The sequence below is a fragment of the Arachis hypogaea genome, chromosome 13 (genome assembly GCF_003086295.3).
Source record: "Arachis hypogaea cultivar Tifrunner chromosome 13, arahy.Tifrunner.gnm2.J5K5, whole genome shotgun sequence".
NCBI classification, from domain to species: Eukaryota; Viridiplantae; Streptophyta; class Magnoliopsida; order Fabales; family Fabaceae; genus Arachis; species Arachis hypogaea.
The window spans coordinates 145,014,802-145,032,183 of record NC_092048.1 but is presented as its reverse complement, the minus strand read 5'-3'; the positions used below and the strand labels follow the sequence as shown (position 1 = coordinate 145,032,183).

Here is a 17,382-nt window from a genome sequence, read left to right as displayed (position 1 = left end):
ACCATTATCATCTTCTTTTCTCAAATTTGAAGAACTTGCTTGAATTCCACTAACCCCGCCTACTTCATTATTTGGTTGCAAACCCTCAATACTTAACCTATCAAGTGTTAATGATGATGATGAACCAAGAATCCCCTGCGTTGACCAATTATGATTACGACCAAACCTAAGAGCAGCAGACCAAGGATAAGAAGGTTTGTGAATCATGGATTCGACTCTTACCCCAAGTGTCCTATTATAGGACCCATATAAAGATGGTGTGGAAAAGCTATGGTAAGGGTAATATGGAAAGTGAGGGTGACCAAAAGCACCCGTGTCCATCCCTTGGCGACGTTTCGCTATCGCACGCTCTTGTTTGTGGGCATTTTGGTGCCCGCCAAGGGCTTGAGAGGACGAGAACTCTCTCTTGCAAAAATTGCAAGAGAAAGTTTTCGGCTCTGAAGTCCTTTCTTTTTCTTCAGTGTTTTCATCTTTTCCTTCGTCAACATTATTATTAGTCCAAGTTGACGATGATCCCATCACCCTCTTCCCGGTGTTGAAAAAATCGAGCTCTTTCACGTTGGAAGAACAACGAATCGATGAAACATCATTGTTGGAGAGCTTCACAAAATCCAACATCCTTTCCATATTATTATTGGAATTTGAGGCTTGGTCCGGTTCAGAAGCTAGATCATTGTCCCTTGTGTTGTTATCAATCCCTTGGGAGGTGCCAGAGATGCTAGAGGACTCAGAAGGACAAGCATCAGAACTTTGTCCTGCCATGGCTCAAGAGAGAAAGAGATGTTGCAATTTTGAATTTGAATAGGTATTCATAGTGGCATGATTAAAGGTTATTTATATAAAAACTTGTATTGTATAGTGTTGATTAGAGTTTGTAGTTGTGCACAATATTAAAAGGTTTAATTTAATATACTGAGATCTTTATAATTACAGAAATCGGTTCTACTCTTCTAATTAATATCTTTGTATTAACTTAGAAAATCTTTGAATTAAATTTGACTGATTGGCTACGTGATTTGGGAGGGTTATGTGCTTTTATTGCTACTAATAATAGTGTGTGCTATTTTAAACTTTTAGTGCAAGTTGATAAAACTCGGTTATTACAAATAACTTGCTTATTTTGGTGTTTTATTCAGATATCTTGAACAAATGAAAAATTACTTTCCTTTTTCAGCTGTCTCTTGCTGAGCAAACTTGTTTGAAAAGGCAATTTTTATTGGGAGCTACTCAAATGAAGATGCAAAAAACATCTTTTTATGAAGATGCTTTGTATAAAAGTGTGATTTATTGATTTGGCCACACTTCAAATAAAAACAACACTTTTATAACATATCAAAATCTAACCCTACATTCCATTATCTAAGGGTCAAAAAGAAAAATCATCACATGAAGACAATTATAATATCTTCATGGGAGTACCCACCTTATTTTTATTACCATCTTCTGTCCACTTGTGTGGAATAAATTTTCACGTCTTAATGATTCGGTTCCAATTTGCAATTGGAAAGAATTGCTTGCACCGGTTCATCGTTACAATTTCAAAGTACTAAACAATGATATCTGTGTAAAAAAAATAAAAAATTGATTTGATAATCTTCAACGAATTCGGGCTGTCAATTAATTAATTTTCTTGAAGTTTTTTTCTCATTAATGAGTTTTTCCAATTTTAGAAAATAAAATTTTTTTTTTTTTTGGTCAAGAGGATTGGACAACCCCCAATCTTAGGTATCACAACTCACCCACACTACACACTCACCCACACACATTTTAAGGGTTCATAATCAATACTTGGTGTACTCACCAAGATTTGAACCCGGGTGCAGCATATTAAGAGGCGCATAGTGTTACCAGTTGAGCTAAGCCTCAGCTGCAGAAAATAAAATTTGACTTTTGTTTTAGAATAAGAAAAAAAATGTTATGTGAGCAAATTATTTTTGGAAACAAGTTCAACAAGTCTTTTTTCTTTTTCTTCTTATGCCTTTGTTCCTTTGTTCCTTCTCAATTGATTTTCATTATGCCAATAAACTATTGGACCAATTTGTTTACCGTAGGATTTTACTTTAGAAGGTAAAATAAGGAAGTTTTATCGTTAGATCAAATTTGAACTAATTTTTCATTCAAAGGTGAATATTTGATGAATATTTTATTTCCTGATTATTTTCCACATTCACTACATTAATATTACTAAGAGTTGAGTTCAATCCAAATAGTTATATTCATTGCCAGAAATTTGCAAATAAAAGATATTTAGAAGTAAAAATCAGCAAAAAGTAACCTACAATTTTTTTATTTTATATTTTTTAATTATTACCAAAATAAATAAACAATTTAAATTTAATAAATATATAACTATAAATATTATATAATATAAAATTATAAATATTAAATTAAATATAATAATTTTGTGTTATTAACTTATTATCTATTCGGTATTAATAAGCTGGGGAGAATGAAGATCTGATTTGGTCAAAAGACACGGGAGCGTTTAATGGGATTTTTTTTTTTTAGACTGCAGGTGAATATTATGATTCAAGGGTTTCTATTTTTGGTAAGTTTCTGTCTGATATTCAAGGCTTTAATGCTCACAATGGTGGTTTTTCTACTGAAAAAGAAATAGTGGAAATTCAAGTGGTGCAATAATTGGTTGATGCCTGTCAATGGAGCTGATCGAAGTCTGACCCAATGGGTGCAATGCAAGAATATGACAACACTATTGTTACCAGAATAATCATTAGTTAACTCAAGTTTCCAACAAGACATCATGAATCATGATTCAAGAGGACTCATGTAATGTGCACAACTTTATCAATATTATTATTAGCTTTGTTGACAACACACCTCAGTAGAAGATCTATTCCTCCCATTAATTATAATAAAATAAATGTGCAAATGATATTTATTATACATAATAGCTAAAACAACAGCAAAAAAATACAGAAATAAGAAGTGGCATAATAATAGATATGCATGGGTGTGTCTTCACCTAACAACAAAGCTTTTCTGAATAGTTTGACTCTTGATACACTCAATCAACCAAGTGAAAATGGAGTAACTATAAGCTTAGATACATCTCTCAACTTTCCTCTATCTAACCTTCAAACTTTCACTACTATCAAGCACACAGGAATACCAGAACTGACTTCAGTGACTTGTACAGAACACTTGGTAAGAAAGCAAGATAGGAATTTTTTCAATTCATTGCAAGCATCATATAGATGATATCGCACTACAGGGTATAGAGTATTCTTAGAAAAAACAAATGAGTTAGATTGTAAATTAAATTCCTTATAACATTCATCCTTCAATGGACAAGTTAGTGAATTCCCGGTTTATATAGTGTGGATAGAATCATAGAAGCATTGATGAGATATATTAGGTAAAAAGAATGTGACTTTTACAACTCAAGTTTCATAATTCAGTAAGGAAGAAACAAGGAACAAAATGCATTATTATATATATAGAGATAGTTACATCAAAAATGTTTAAAACTAGACAGAGTGTACAATCATACCTAACTGAAGAGATACATAAGTACAGTTAAGAATGCGTTCGACAGTTATGTGCAATTTTATGTCTCCTCTTGTAAATGAAATGATCCTTGGACATCAGAGTGCAGATACACAAAATGTGGGGGAATGCATCATCCATCAACAATGAATTGATCTTCTTGATTGTCTCCCTCAACCCTGGTGTCACCATGAACCATTCCGTTCACATGATGCAAATTTTGCATCATTTGTGAAAGATAATGGTTGCTAGCACTAGTATGATCAGATAAACCAGCAGGTTGAGCAGTCCATTGAGAGAATATACCAAGTAACTGGCTAGTAAGGTTTTGTTGCTCATGAAGTATTCGGGTTTGCATTTGGCCCATCTCTGCTCGGTGCTGATTTAGCATCTCATCAACCCTCTTCTTCCATTCTAGCCTCCTGCAATTCATTCTCTCTTCCCGTTCCCTCTCACGAATCAACTCTTCATCTCTTCTTTTCCTTTCCATCTCTTCATTCTCCTTCTCCATAGCTTCCCACTTAGGCATCCACTGCCTCCTTGCCTTCATCCTATCCTTCTCCCTCTCCTCCAGTCTCTTCTCCCACTGCTTATCAAGCTCCACTCGGACGTTCTCCCTCCTTTGTCTCTCCCTTTCTCTATCCATCTCACGCTGCTCGAATCGAGCCTCCATTTCCCTCAACTGTCTCAGCTGGTTAGCTAGAAACCTCCATGCCTTCTTTTCCATCCCCTTAACCACCTTCCTCTTCTTCTTCAAATTCAACCCCGTCAATTCCCCATTTTCACACACATACCCGTTCTCCACATCATCCCTCGCCCGACTGCCACCACTCCCATTACAATTCTCCTCCCCTTCCTCAACATCATACTCAAACCCCAAACCCATCACTTCATTGTCCATAGCAGCCCCAAAATCCCCATCCTCACCGTGACCAATCTGCTCAAACTCAACTATATCCATTTCCCCACCCCCACCACCACCACTACCATCAATAAACCCATCTCCGTGATCATGATCGTGATCTCGATCCCCGTCAACGACCGCCATCAAATCACCACCACTACCATGACCACCAACACCAAGTGGGACATCCCCAAACACATCCTTGTACCTCAGAAAATTAGACCAATGCGTGAGTCCCTCCACCCAATCAAAATCACCATCACAATCCCCACCGTGAGAAGAGCCGTTCTCCGACCCGGAGAACTCAGGCTTCTTGATCTTCTGCTTAACAAGGAGGTACTGGTGGCGCATGTTCTGCACTTTTGTGGACACGTCCTTCCAGGACCACTGCCAAGGGAACGCGACAGGGTCGCGGAGGTGGTGGATCGTGTTGACGTGACAGGCGATTGGTTTGAACTTCTTCTCGCGAGTTCTCATCTTCGCGAGCGTGCCGTCACCGACCATCTCGCCATACTTGTCGATTAGGGTTTTCTCCTCCGCTTCTGTCCATTTCTTCCGTCGAGGAGGAATCATCTCAAACCAATCCCGATTACGGTAACGGTAACGGTCACGGCGGTGAAGTTGGTGTTGGTGATGCTGCCTCCTTCTTCTTCTTGTTCGGCTTCGTCAAGCACCAAAACCTTGTCGTGTATCGATTCTGATTGCATCGAGAACGGGAAAATAGCGCAACTCGCTTGAATTTTGATTGGTTTCGAATTCAGAATTTTAACCTAGCAAATGAACGATTGATTGTCTCTGAAATGGAGAGGAGCAACATGATGGCGGTGGTGGCTTACCTAGTGGAGCTTCGGAGGAGGAATCCAAATAGAAGGAGCTGCGGCGCTGAGTGTGGTAACAACAATGATTTTCGCGGAAAGTTGGATTTTTCCTGAGAAAGTGAAACTAGTTGATGTGGCTGACTGGGGTGGGATTGAAACTCACAAGCACTCGTGTGCAAAGAAAGCAGAAAATTTCTCAGCTAATTTTACTTTTCCTTTCTTTCTTTTTATTTTTTTTCTTCAATTTTTAAAAATAAAAAATTTAAAAATATTTTGAGAAAATTTTAAACAGTGGTGGGCATGCCGGAGTGGTTATCGGGCATGACTAGAAATCATGTGGGCTCTGCCCGCGCAGGTTCGAATCCTGCTGCTCACGTTTTTATACTCTTCTTAATCATGAATTAAGATTACAATCCATTATTTTTGCCTATACTATTGGCCGAGTTCAACAAATTTTTAATTTTCAGATCATCTGCCCCTCACAAGTATGCAAAAATGAAAAAGCAACAAGAATAAACTATAACAGGAACTTCTAAATAGGTTAAAACTTGCAAAGATCATAATCTCATGTTCACCCAGATTATTGTTAGTCTTTTGGCCAAAAATTAAAACAAAAGTATCTGTTTCCATAATTTATTTCTACGAAAAAGAACAATTATTCAATAGGAAAGACTAGGAAAAACTAAACTGTGGCATGTATCTATCTACAATTTCCAGCTATGCTTCCTGTAATATTTCAAAGATGATGTAGGCTTTGCCGTTTTTCCATGACAGCTTCATCTTTGAAAGAGCATTTAGCATAACCTTCATCAGATTTTTCTAAAGGGGAAAAGACCATCACTGCCGCACAGCTATATTGCTTCTGAGTCGTTTCTAGTGTGTTCTGGAGTCATGAACACAGGGGGAGGAAGTACCGATTTCTCTCCCATGTCCTTAGTTTTGTGAAGGAGAAAGGTCCCGGATAAAATCGTGACAAAGCCGCACATCTCAGTGGCGATTTGCGATGCATTTTGCGAGGCCCAGTCCTGCACAGCACAAAAAACAAACCACCAAAATAGAGAAGAACTTCATTTGCAAAGTGCCAATACATATTTTATGTGAAAACAGATCACCAGAATTCAAAGTATAATCTTGGAGTCTTGGTCTTTGAAATACAAATTAGAACCTCATCCTGAACAGAATAGATTTATTTTTCTCTATATTCTAACTCTAGCACAGAGTGATCACTGGCTCAACTAATCAAATTCACATAATATGAAAATTCAGTGTGCCTAAATTTAGATGTCCACGTTCTCTAAAAAGTAGCCAGAGAGTACTGATTTATTGTTAATACCATAGGTAGTTATGTTTATCACATTTTTCATCCATGTTTTATCTTTCAATTTTACTTTGACATGCACTCTGAAGAAGCAATTTTTATTTCCACAAACTACCAGATTTGAAGATAGTATTGCAGCTCTAAGTTCTAAACAAAAGTAATAGATGTTTGGAACAAAAGATTCATAAGGGGCACAAAGGTAAAAGTCACCTTAAACATGATCATGCTGGCAAAAATAGTAAATGTTGTAAACATGACATAGTAAACTGGTGATACGACAGCAGTGTTGAAAGTGTCTAATGCCTGCAAATTTTATCAGAATAAACTAACAGCATTACAACTTAGTTAGAAAGGCTCTTATCGCAAACTGCTAACTCAACATACTTATTTTAAAGACACAGACAGAATGCCGAAACGAGGTGAAGTTCTACCGTGAGTCCACTGAAGATACTAGAATAAATAAGATGCCATGACATTCCTAGAATATTGCATCTCAAGCTTTATTCATCCGGGACAAATCAATTGTAATTGGGAGAAAACACTACAAAGCCTCTTGTTCAAAACTTTTTCAAAATGCTATATACTGAATTACACAATGAAAGCGTGGTCATTTAGCTAGTGATATCATGACAGAAACCTCAAAGAGGGAGAATGCATAATCTTTTTTTTTAGAAAAAGCCATGCAAATCACCATCTAAAACTGAGTCAAATTCTGAAAATCCTAGAAACAGCAGAAATGACTCTGGTTCTAATTCTCCAATAATCAGCAAATAGAACAGAATACATTACATCACTGATAAATATAATTCCAAAGATTACCTTGTTCAAGTAATTAATCTGTAAAAGACAACATCCTAACACGATCAGTGTAAAAAACCAGGTCTGAAAGTACTTGAATTGATTTGTGCCTTCAAATGTAAGCTTCAGAGCTATTCCTACTGCTTTCACGCTCATAACCTATAGTATGCAACAACAAAGAAACAAGAATAATTTTGACGATGCTAAGTTTATATGGTCAACCATGACGCATGAGAGCTGAAGATAATTAGTACCGTAATTGAGCCTGTGAAAGAACATATTCCAATATATACTATCATATGGGTCTGTCCATAGCGTGGAACGCAATAGAAAATGAGAAAATTAACCACAATGATCATAGCACAAGTGTACAAAATAAAACCTGTTCATGAGAAAAGAATGGGGGCCAATGTTAGTCACACATATATGAATGCTTGGAAGGAACTAGTTGAAACAAAGCAATTAAGGGTGAAAGCATACCTGGCTCTGTTGCAAGCTCCCAAACTTCCTTGACAGAATGAATGATTCTTTCATGCGGAGCATGTAAAACAATAGTTGTAGATCCAACCACACAAAGAGCACATCCAAGCACACCAAAGATGTGCAATCTCTCTTTCAAGATAAAGTGAGCTAGCACTGCACTGCATCATGATATGAGTTCGTAAATTTTTCCGGCATCCACATTTTTATTATTGAAGTAACAATATACCTCTCCTAAAAAGTTATGCTATGAAGAATACCATGTCTCTTACCTGAAAATGATACTTAAGGCTCCTAAAGGGGTTACAAGAATCGCAGGTGCAAATGCATAGGCTGCAAAATTGGCTATTTCCCCAACTATCACTGCAAAAATTTAGACGTCTATACAAAATTAGTTGAAAAAATTCCCTAAGATTAGTAGCACGAGAAAAATAATCACAGAACACTAAGAGTTAAGATGAGAAATTTTTTCGATAAAAGGCCTCAGCTAAGTATATATCTAAAACATGATAGATTCATGTAAATGTAAGGGATCTAAAATACTGGTGATCACTTCAGAAGAGACTCTTTATTCTTTTATGACACTGAAAATTTTAACATGTGCCAATTATGTTTTTCCCTCTTCAAGTCTTCCCCCTTGCTTTTGAGAGTAAAAAAGGGGCAGTGTCATTTTACAATTGCTTATCAAAGAGTTACGTGAATTTTAGTGCAAAAGAGGTTAAGAAAAGTCCAATAATGTATTTCCTTTTTAGTTAAAGATATTTCAACTATTTGTAATGCTTATGAAGACCAAAGAAAGATGAAACTCATCATCAAGTAATACAGCACAACATGCAAACACAACTTGTACCTGAGGAATGTTACAATAAAATTAGGTAGCTTATACACTAAACAAAAGGGGCTGGGTTTCAGCTTTCAATACAGTAAAGGAAACAACCAGGGAAAAAAAATCACTTACTTGAGATCATTCCAATCCACCAAAACGGTTCAAGTAGGTATGAATGCCCTCCAGTGGCTGACCAAACCAAAACAATTTCATTGATATTAGATATATTGATCTGATCTAATAACTAGCAAAAAGTGACAGTGACAGATAAAAGATAACTTAGAGAGTATGCTGAATAGACAACAGACAATTGCCGCATTCTAAGGTCAAGTATTTTCAATAACACAGATGATAGCATGACATGAAAATTTCAACAGAAGAAAAAATAGGGATAATTGATGATGAGATCTATATATGAACCTGCTCTTTTCCCTGTAGTGGCTGCTCTTCGAAGCCCCATCTTCTTGATTATGAAGCTAGAACCAATGAAAACGCTGGACGAAACGGCCAGAATAAGCCCAGTAACATTGTCCTTGGTTGCCTCCATATATCACAATAATCACAATAATATACTAAGAAGCAGCTACAACAGATTCACCTTTAGCTATTGATCTATCATCATGAACAAAAAAGTCGCATATTACACATACATCTCAAATTAAGGAATCAAACAGGATCGAAATTCCAACGTGAAATCACACAAATCATGAATCATGACATGAAAAGCAGTAACTGGATAGAAATTAAAAGATCCGTGCTAGCGAAGGTAACTGCAGTTCTCGAATCAGATTAGTTGAATTCCCCGTAACAGGATCTAGATATGAGTGAGTGACAGAGAACAAACACGATGATATGAAGAATAACGAAGAGAGATACGTACCTTCGGAAACAAGTTGGTAATGGGAGCTAGAAGAGCATGATTCAGAAGAAGAGAACGTGGAATTGAAATGAGTCCGTTACGCATGCATCCCCTCAAGAAATAATGATTTTCAATTTTTAATTATTGATTTTTGAATTTTTGAGATTTTAAGATCGTCCGCAACCCGCGTGTTCCAATGCGAAATTGTTATAACGTGTTGTTTCGCTGTATTGTGTGTCTGTTTTGTGACACTCTTGTGTATATATATATATCTCCGAGTCTGAGAGCGAGTTTTGTTGATACATTGCCTCTCCACTTTCCACTCAAGTATGAAACATTTAGAATCACAAGAACCTAAGCCAATGGCATTTGGACAGATACTAATTTGCGAAGACCACGGATACTTTATACTTCCACAATAATAATCTATCAATATTGGACATCTTCTCATGTGCATTGCCCATAATCTATATATATATATATATATATATATATATATATATATATAGGTATTTTTCAGCTCAATAGGCCAATGATTAAACAAAAAGTCTAGAGTCAGCAACTTTATTAAATTTTAGTCAACATATAATCAGCAAAAGAAAAGTGAGTAATATTATACTATTAGATAAAATCTCACACTATTAAAAACATCATTGATGGCTATAAATCACAAAAATTACTGGCGCCCCTAACACTCCTCGTGATTAAATTCATTGCGAATCTGAATTCCATTTGAGAGTTTATTACTAACTAGATTAATTATATTCTTATCTGCGAACGAGTTATAACTCAAATAGCAAAATCTCTTCATATTCATCTAAAGGTCACAGGTTCGAGTCTCACTCTACTAATTGCTACGTATAAATTATTGGTCAATTATAAATTTAATTATTTTATTATAGTGATTTCGATTGCTTTTGTGATTAATTATTTAGTTAAAAAATATTGTGGTTAATTTGGTAATTAAATTTTATATATGTAGCATTTTTTATTTTTTTTTACTTGTTTATTTAGTATATTTGAGTTTTATTTATCTATCAATATTATTTATTTATTTATTTAATATATTTAGTGGGAGAATGTTTTTTTTTTCTCTATATGATAGAAGGAATGAAAATTGAAAAGTCAGTGTACAAGTAGTTAGAATTCAGGACATAATTAGCATCTTATTAGCGGTGGAATCAACAACACAAGAAAATTAAATCAACAAGATTTGAATCCGAGACATTGGTTAAAATGAGTTTCCTTATCTATTTATAGAGTTTATTGAATCCTAAGAAATTGGATTTGAACTAAACGGAATGATTGAAATAAAGATCTAGCATTCATTTTCCTTCTCGTCCACAAAATTTAAACTCCATATTTTTATTTTATTTAAAAAAGGAAGATACCAAACAAGAGAACTAAACAAAATGGTATTGTCATCCTTTTTAGGCTTCTTACTACTTCTTTTTCTGATTTCTCGTGTTCTTTTCTCCTTTTCCACCCTTTATTTATCAGCTGATGTGAAACCGAGACATGTGAATTGGTGAAGGAATCAAAACTAAACTGAAATTGACCCAAAAATAAATAAAAAACAACAATTAAATCCATTTTTGCTGAAACCTTGGACTATATGTATCGTAAAAATGAATCATTCAGTATTGAAAACAAGCGCTTAAAGACTAAAACGAAGGTTAAGAGTTGATTTGGATTTTAATTTTCAGTGTCCGTGAGGTTTTATTATTATGTAGGAAAAAAGTGAAACCTAAAATGAAATTTTTTTACTGATTTTTTTCCCACAATTTTTTTAAAAAAATAGAGAACGTTTTCTTAAGTTAAATAGAATTTAAAATTTTAACAATATACCACCACATTACTTAAAAAATATTTTAAGAGTTTAATTTTGGTGTAATAATTTTTTAAATTGTCTTTGTATTGTTATCTAATTATATATGGTTACATTAATTGATTAGTTGATATAGCACATTTTATTTTGATATGGGCTATGTTACGTCTACATTAAAATTAACCACTAAAATTAATTATCAGTATAAAATATATAGCACATCTTATTTTAATATGTTATGTGTACAATTAGAATTATCTATTAAAATTAGTCACTAGTATAAAATATATACTAAAATATAAATACACGTTAAAAATAAATTAAATCATATATATATTTATACATAAATATTTTAATGACTAATTTTTGTATACAAATAGTATTTTTGTTTTGATATTATTACTTTTTTTAAGGAGTTGTATAAGAAATCATTAAAGACATTGGAACAGCATAATTGTTGAACTCGTAAAAAATATAATATATTATGGTTATTTTTTATTAATTTTACTTAATTTATAAAATGAAAAAATAATTGTTAATAATTTTTTTTTTTTAAAAATGTCCTTAACCATAATGTATGAACAAAGTTGTTTTTATTTTTTATTTTTTATTATTTTATTTTATTTTATTTATTTATTTATTTATTTTTGTATGGACCGCACTATGCAACCTTTGAAGTGTAGCAAGGAGCCAAGGATCTAGACTTTAATATAAAATTATTACCGCAATAACAAAAAAATTGATGTTCTGAAAATACACTAAAATCTCATGCTATCTTAATTTAAAAAAAAATAAGAAAAACTATATATAACACTAGAATTATACGATATAATTCTGATTGTGTTACTAAATAATGTAAATTATGAAAAGCAAAATCAAAAGTCAAAAGCTCTAAAAGACACAACGTAACTATGCAAGCAACTGAACAAATATATTCTTTAGTCATATTCTCCGAACCTTAACAAGATGGATCGACTCACTCTAAAGTCAAAACTTGAGTTAAATTATAGACTCGTCTTTGAATTTGCAATTAAATCTTAATTTTATCTCTTAACTTATAATTATGTTTTTTTTTAATTTAACGAAAGTGACTCACAATTATTTTTGAGATATTTTTCAATGAATATTTGTGATCAGAATAATGGTATATATAAAAAAAATCACAGCAGATAACCAACAGCAATATTATATAGTAATTAAAGTAAAAGTTTTAAGTTATGAATGCTAATAAAATTAAATGAGTAACGACAAATAGTTTATGATTGTTTTATGTAAATAGTTGATGAAATTGAGTTGAATTATAGCTATAATTAGTGATTGATTTGACGATTTAATGAAGTAAATGTTGATGACAATTTTGCCTATTAAATATTGCAAGGGATAGGATAAATAGAGTGTTATTTTATTGCTGAAAATTCTGTTAAGTGGTTGAATTATTATCGCTGAATGTAGTGCGAATTTTTTTTGTTGTAAAAGTGTGATCATATTATGTTAATCGTAAAAATTATTCATGATTATGGATCTTATGCTCTTAGGAAAAATTAGGGCATAATTCTTGTAGAAATGGTAATAAATAATGAGAATTGTTGATTGGTATGAGTTAGGAACTTAGGGGTCAAATTTGGTTAGTAAAAATCAAGAAGCCTTGTTGTAGAAATTTTTAAACCGATTGGACAGCAACTTAAAATAAAAACTGGGAGCAATATAGACATAATTTTTGAATCAACTTATTTTTCTTTCAAATTTCAAGAATTTAAGATTACTCCATAAAAATTTCAGAAAAATTGGCTAAGTGGTTTGAAAGATATGGATTTTTGAAGTTTAGTTATTGCGGCAGATATTTCTAGTTTTCTAGTTCTGCAGTGTCAACTTTCAGCTACTATAACTTTTGATTTATTTGTAATTTTGAGTTGTTTCCAAAAATATTTTAAAGACCTATCAATCTATTTTAAGTAAGTACAAACTTCATATCCATTGCTATTTTGTAGAGTTAGTTATGTCTCTTGAAAGTCGGACTGTTCATAGAAAATTCAGAATCAGTTTAAAGAAATAGGGCAGCACTTTAACTGACATTTAATTAATCAAATGAGGTGCTATGGATCTGGAATTTGTTTGGCCTAAAACTTGGAGATGTTAAGTGTATTCTCATCAAAATCTAGACGTATCGAATTAGAATTAGATTTATCATAAACTTTTTCAAAAACAGAATATTTTTCAAAATCTTCTTGGGCCAGCAGCAGATTTTCATTAAGTTTGCCATCAAATCTAGTTAAAATCCAAATACGATAAAACTTTAATTTCAATATAAAGGAGCATGTCCAGATTTGGCAGCATACATGTCCTTAGTTAAAAGAAAAGGAAAGGATAGGTTTTATATTAAAAGAGTTGATGTTAAATGGTGATGCAAAGGGTTGTATAATTAAATGGTGATGCGGAGGTACGTATAAGTAAATGGTGATGTGGAGGCATAAAGAAAAGAAAAGAAAATGAGAAACAATGAATGAAATGAAAGTTGAGAATTGTATATTGAATGGGCCTTGTGCTAAATTGCTAATGCGGAAGTGTCCGCCTAACTGATAGTCTGAGATTACTAATGCGGAAATGTTCGCCTAATAGATAGCCTGTATCTTACCGTTATGCCAAGATATCCTAATTGATATGGGTTCGCCCATGATGATAATTGTGCCTAACTAACAGGTAAAGAGACTATATTTGGGGTTCGCCCCGAGTAACGTCGGGTTGCGGGTAGACAACCGACGCATGAGCTCATGACATGCTTAGGACAGACATGCATCATGTTATTTGCGCATTTGCATTTTATTGTGTTTGTTTATTTTGTTTATTTGTGATTGTGTTATTATTTTGGTGACTTGCTTGTGTGTTTGATTGGATATTTTACTTATGCTATGAATTTAAATTTTAATAATGTATTTAGGAATGTTGTTTATGGGTGAGAAATTATTAATGTGGCTGAGATTTTGTTTAAGTAGCATGATTTAAAAAAAGGAATTTAAAACTGTTTTAAGTAGAAAAATTGATGAATTAACTATTTGCATTTACTCTATTTATTGCGGTGTTCACGTTTTCTACTAAGAACATGTGACTTTGTTCTCACCCTAAAATTTGTTAAAAACTTTTTCAGAGGTACAAACAGGATGACTAATCGAAAATCTATGGACGAATAGAAAACTTGTTTGGCTAGTTACTTCTAGGTTTATTCCCCTCGCCCTTGATATTTTAAAGTGTTTTTACAGAGGGGTAGGTTTGCAATTGAGTTTTGTATAAACAATTATTATGTATTAATAGTAATTATGTGAGTATATGTTTATCTGACATAGTTAAGCTTGAAGTATATAACAAAATAAAAAGGAATTTTGTTTTTCTGAAAAATTATCGACAAATTAATGAGTAGATGCTCAATATTATAAGGTGTTAAAAGTTAAGGTGTTACAAAAATTATAAATTTGACATTTTATTTGCTGTTGGTTACTATCTTTGTAATTATAATTGTTGTAGTTGTGTGTGTAATATGGAAGTGGTAAAGTAAAATAGATATATTGTGTAATAAAAAAGCTTAAATGTGATAATTGTGATGAGATAATTTTGGTACGGTTTCTTTCTTTGAGAACAAATGCCATATAAAATCTCTCTCAAAACGGCACCGTGGAAGACAATAAAGAGAATAAGAAGAGATTTTGAGCCAAAGAGAAACAGTAACACCAACATAATAAAACTCCTCTAAATACCTCAAACAATATTGTTTTTACTTTATTTGGGTGTCAAAAATAAAATAACAACATTTCACCCGTTCAGTGTAGTTTTTGTTAAACTACGTTATCATTCCGTCACTAAAAATCGTGAATTACTTTTATTAAATTTAAGAAAAAAATTAGGACAATTGTAAAAAGAAAAAATTAAGACTCGATTATAAATTTAAAGATTACTTTAAAATTTAACTTTAAAAACTTTTAATCGGTTAATCAAACACGCATTACATTAATTTTATGCACAAATTATGTATTTATATTATGATACATCATTATGTATTTTTTAGGACAACATAGACTACTTCTGCATTTAGTTAACATACGGACACATATTAATGTTATCAATTAAAACTATTTTTATATATAAGACATGTAAAATTTAAGTTTTTAATATATTTTATTTGTTATATATTTATTAAAATAAGGGTTAAGTATTTTTTTCGTCTCTAAAATTTGAAGTCAAAGTTAAAATCGTTTCAAACCTTTTTTTTATTCAAATCATCTTCAATATTACAAAATGCTAATTTTGTCTATTAAATAATATTTTTCGAACATATCCTTAAACAAAAATTTAAAAAAATTCTTCCAAAATTCTTTCCACCTTCATCACTAATTTCCTGCATCATCACCATCTCTCTCTCTTTCTCTCTCTCTCCCCCACCGCCACCACATCGCTCTTCATCCATCAATTTGAATCCAACACCACCCCCTTCATCCAAACAACACTAACAATGACAACAATAATTGAATTTTGAAGTGAGAAGAGAAGAAAAAAGCTTGGCAACAGCAACTCAATGGCAACAAGAACTCAAAAGCTATATTTTTCATTTTATCTCCATCAAATACACACTAATATTTCATTTTCAAAAAATAATTAGTGCTTATTTCTAATTTTTTAATCACTTTCAACAAATTTAATTCTAATCTAAAGATCTCAGAACAAAAAATCAAAACCTTTTAATAAAATAATTATAATTCCACAAAACACTAATGTATATATTCTTCAAAAACAAAAAGAAAAAAGAAAAAATAGGAAGAACAAAGAAGAGAACAAGAACATCGAAGAATGAAAAAGAACAAGGGAAGAAAATAGAAACATGAAACTTGAGGCGGTGAAGAGTGTGACTGAGTTGGTCTGTTGAGGGCGACAGAAAGAAAAGGTTGACAGAAGTGACGGTAATTGTTACGGGAGTACCATCTTCAAAACCGCAGCATCTCCTTTGACGTTTTTGAAACTACTCCACAACCACAAGCCCAAATATTCCTTCCGTCTTTGATTCTCTTAGTGAATTGGGTGAATGAACAAACACTTCAACTGAAAATTTACTGACTCAATCGAGATGCAACTTCAGAATGAGTTTTTTGGGCTTGACATTGGAGTAGAAAATCCAAATCGGCGACCTAAACTAAAATGATGCCGACATAATTGTCGTTGGAGCCTAAGGAGGGGTCGGGATCGTCGAGGGAGTGATCGTCGGAAGAGATGAGGAAGGCAAGTTCGACACCAATGGAGAATGGTTGAGGTTGGTGATGGAGAAGGAGAAGAAGGTGGAAAAGGAAGGGGGCAGAGGTGGTAAGGTGGCGGAAAGGGAGAGAAGAAGAATTGTGGGCTGGGAGGAAGTTCGAAGAGAAAATGGTAGGAAGGAAGAGGTGGTGAGGGAAGAGAGTGAAGAAATACCGAGGATAGGGGGTTATTTTTATTTTTTAATATTATTTTTATTATTGTTAAGGGTAATTTGGTCTAAAAAATAAAGTTGAGGTAGAAAATTATGATTTTATAATGCTGAGGATGATATTAATTTAAAAAAAGTCAAAAATGCTTTTAATTTTAACTCAAGACCTTAACGACGAAAAATATACTTGAACCTTAAAATAAGAATGAAAAACTTCACTTAAAAATAATATTAACTATATATATATACATTAGACATAGTTGGCTTTACTAGTATTAGACATAGTTGTATCTTGATGATGATTCAATTTTGTACATTAGTACTGCGTTTAGTTGGTGTCTGTGTATATCACGAGACACACACAACAACACATGTGCATTGTTTATTTTGTGAGACACAAATTTAAAAGAGACACGGTTACACATAACTACACATAGAGAATACGTATTTTGTGTCACGCCAAAATGAAAAGACACAAAAATTTAGTTTGAGACATAGATTAAAATATATTTTTGAACAACTTTATCCTTACTAATTTTTCAAATTTTTAAAATTACCCAACTCATATTAACGTTTTTTTTTTCTCTTCTCCTCTCACCCTCCT

At 32.9% G+C, this 17,382-nt stretch overlaps 2 protein-coding genes and 1 non-coding gene across 4 annotated transcripts; 1 reads left to right on the top strand and 2 right to left on the bottom strand.

Moving 5' to 3' along the window:
• Positions 1 to 3,434: 3,434 nt before the first annotated feature.
• Positions 3,435 to 5,522, bottom strand: LOC140178043 (uncharacterized). Its single transcript, XM_072212972.1, has one exon. It carries the CDS (start codon positions 4,982 to 4,984, stop codon positions 3,641 to 3,643), a length of 1,344 nt encoding a protein of 447 aa, XP_072069073.1. The 5' UTR covers positions 4,985 to 5,522; the 3' UTR covers positions 3,435 to 3,640.
• Position 5,523: 1 nt separating this feature from the next.
• On the top strand, positions 5,524 to 5,605 carry TRNAS-AGA (transfer RNA serine (anticodon AGA)). The gene has a single exon. It is a non-coding gene; the product is annotated as a tRNA-Ser (tRNA).
• A 137-nt stretch (positions 5,606 to 5,742) lies between these two features.
• On the bottom strand, positions 5,743 to 10,736 carry LOC112792656 (probable magnesium transporter NIPA1). 2 transcript variants are annotated; one of them, XM_025835971.3, is made up of 9 exons: positions 9,532 to 10,736; positions 9,072 to 9,263; positions 8,784 to 8,840; positions 8,098 to 8,188; positions 7,826 to 7,986; positions 7,600 to 7,727; positions 7,367 to 7,504; positions 6,758 to 6,850; positions 5,743 to 6,254 (listed from the first exon to the last, which is right to left on the bottom strand). In XM_025835971.3, exons 2-9 carry the CDS (start codon positions 9,196 to 9,198, stop codon positions 6,081 to 6,083), a joined length of 969 nt encoding a protein of 322 aa, XP_025691756.1. In that variant the 5' UTR covers positions 9,199 to 9,263; positions 9,532 to 10,736; the 3' UTR covers positions 5,743 to 6,080. The 2 variants fall into 2 exon arrangements, with proteins under 2 accessions (XP_025691756.1, XP_025691757.1); XM_025835972.3 differs by lacking the exon at positions 6,758 to 6,850.
• Between the last annotated feature and the right edge of the window lie 6,646 nt (positions 10,737 to 17,382).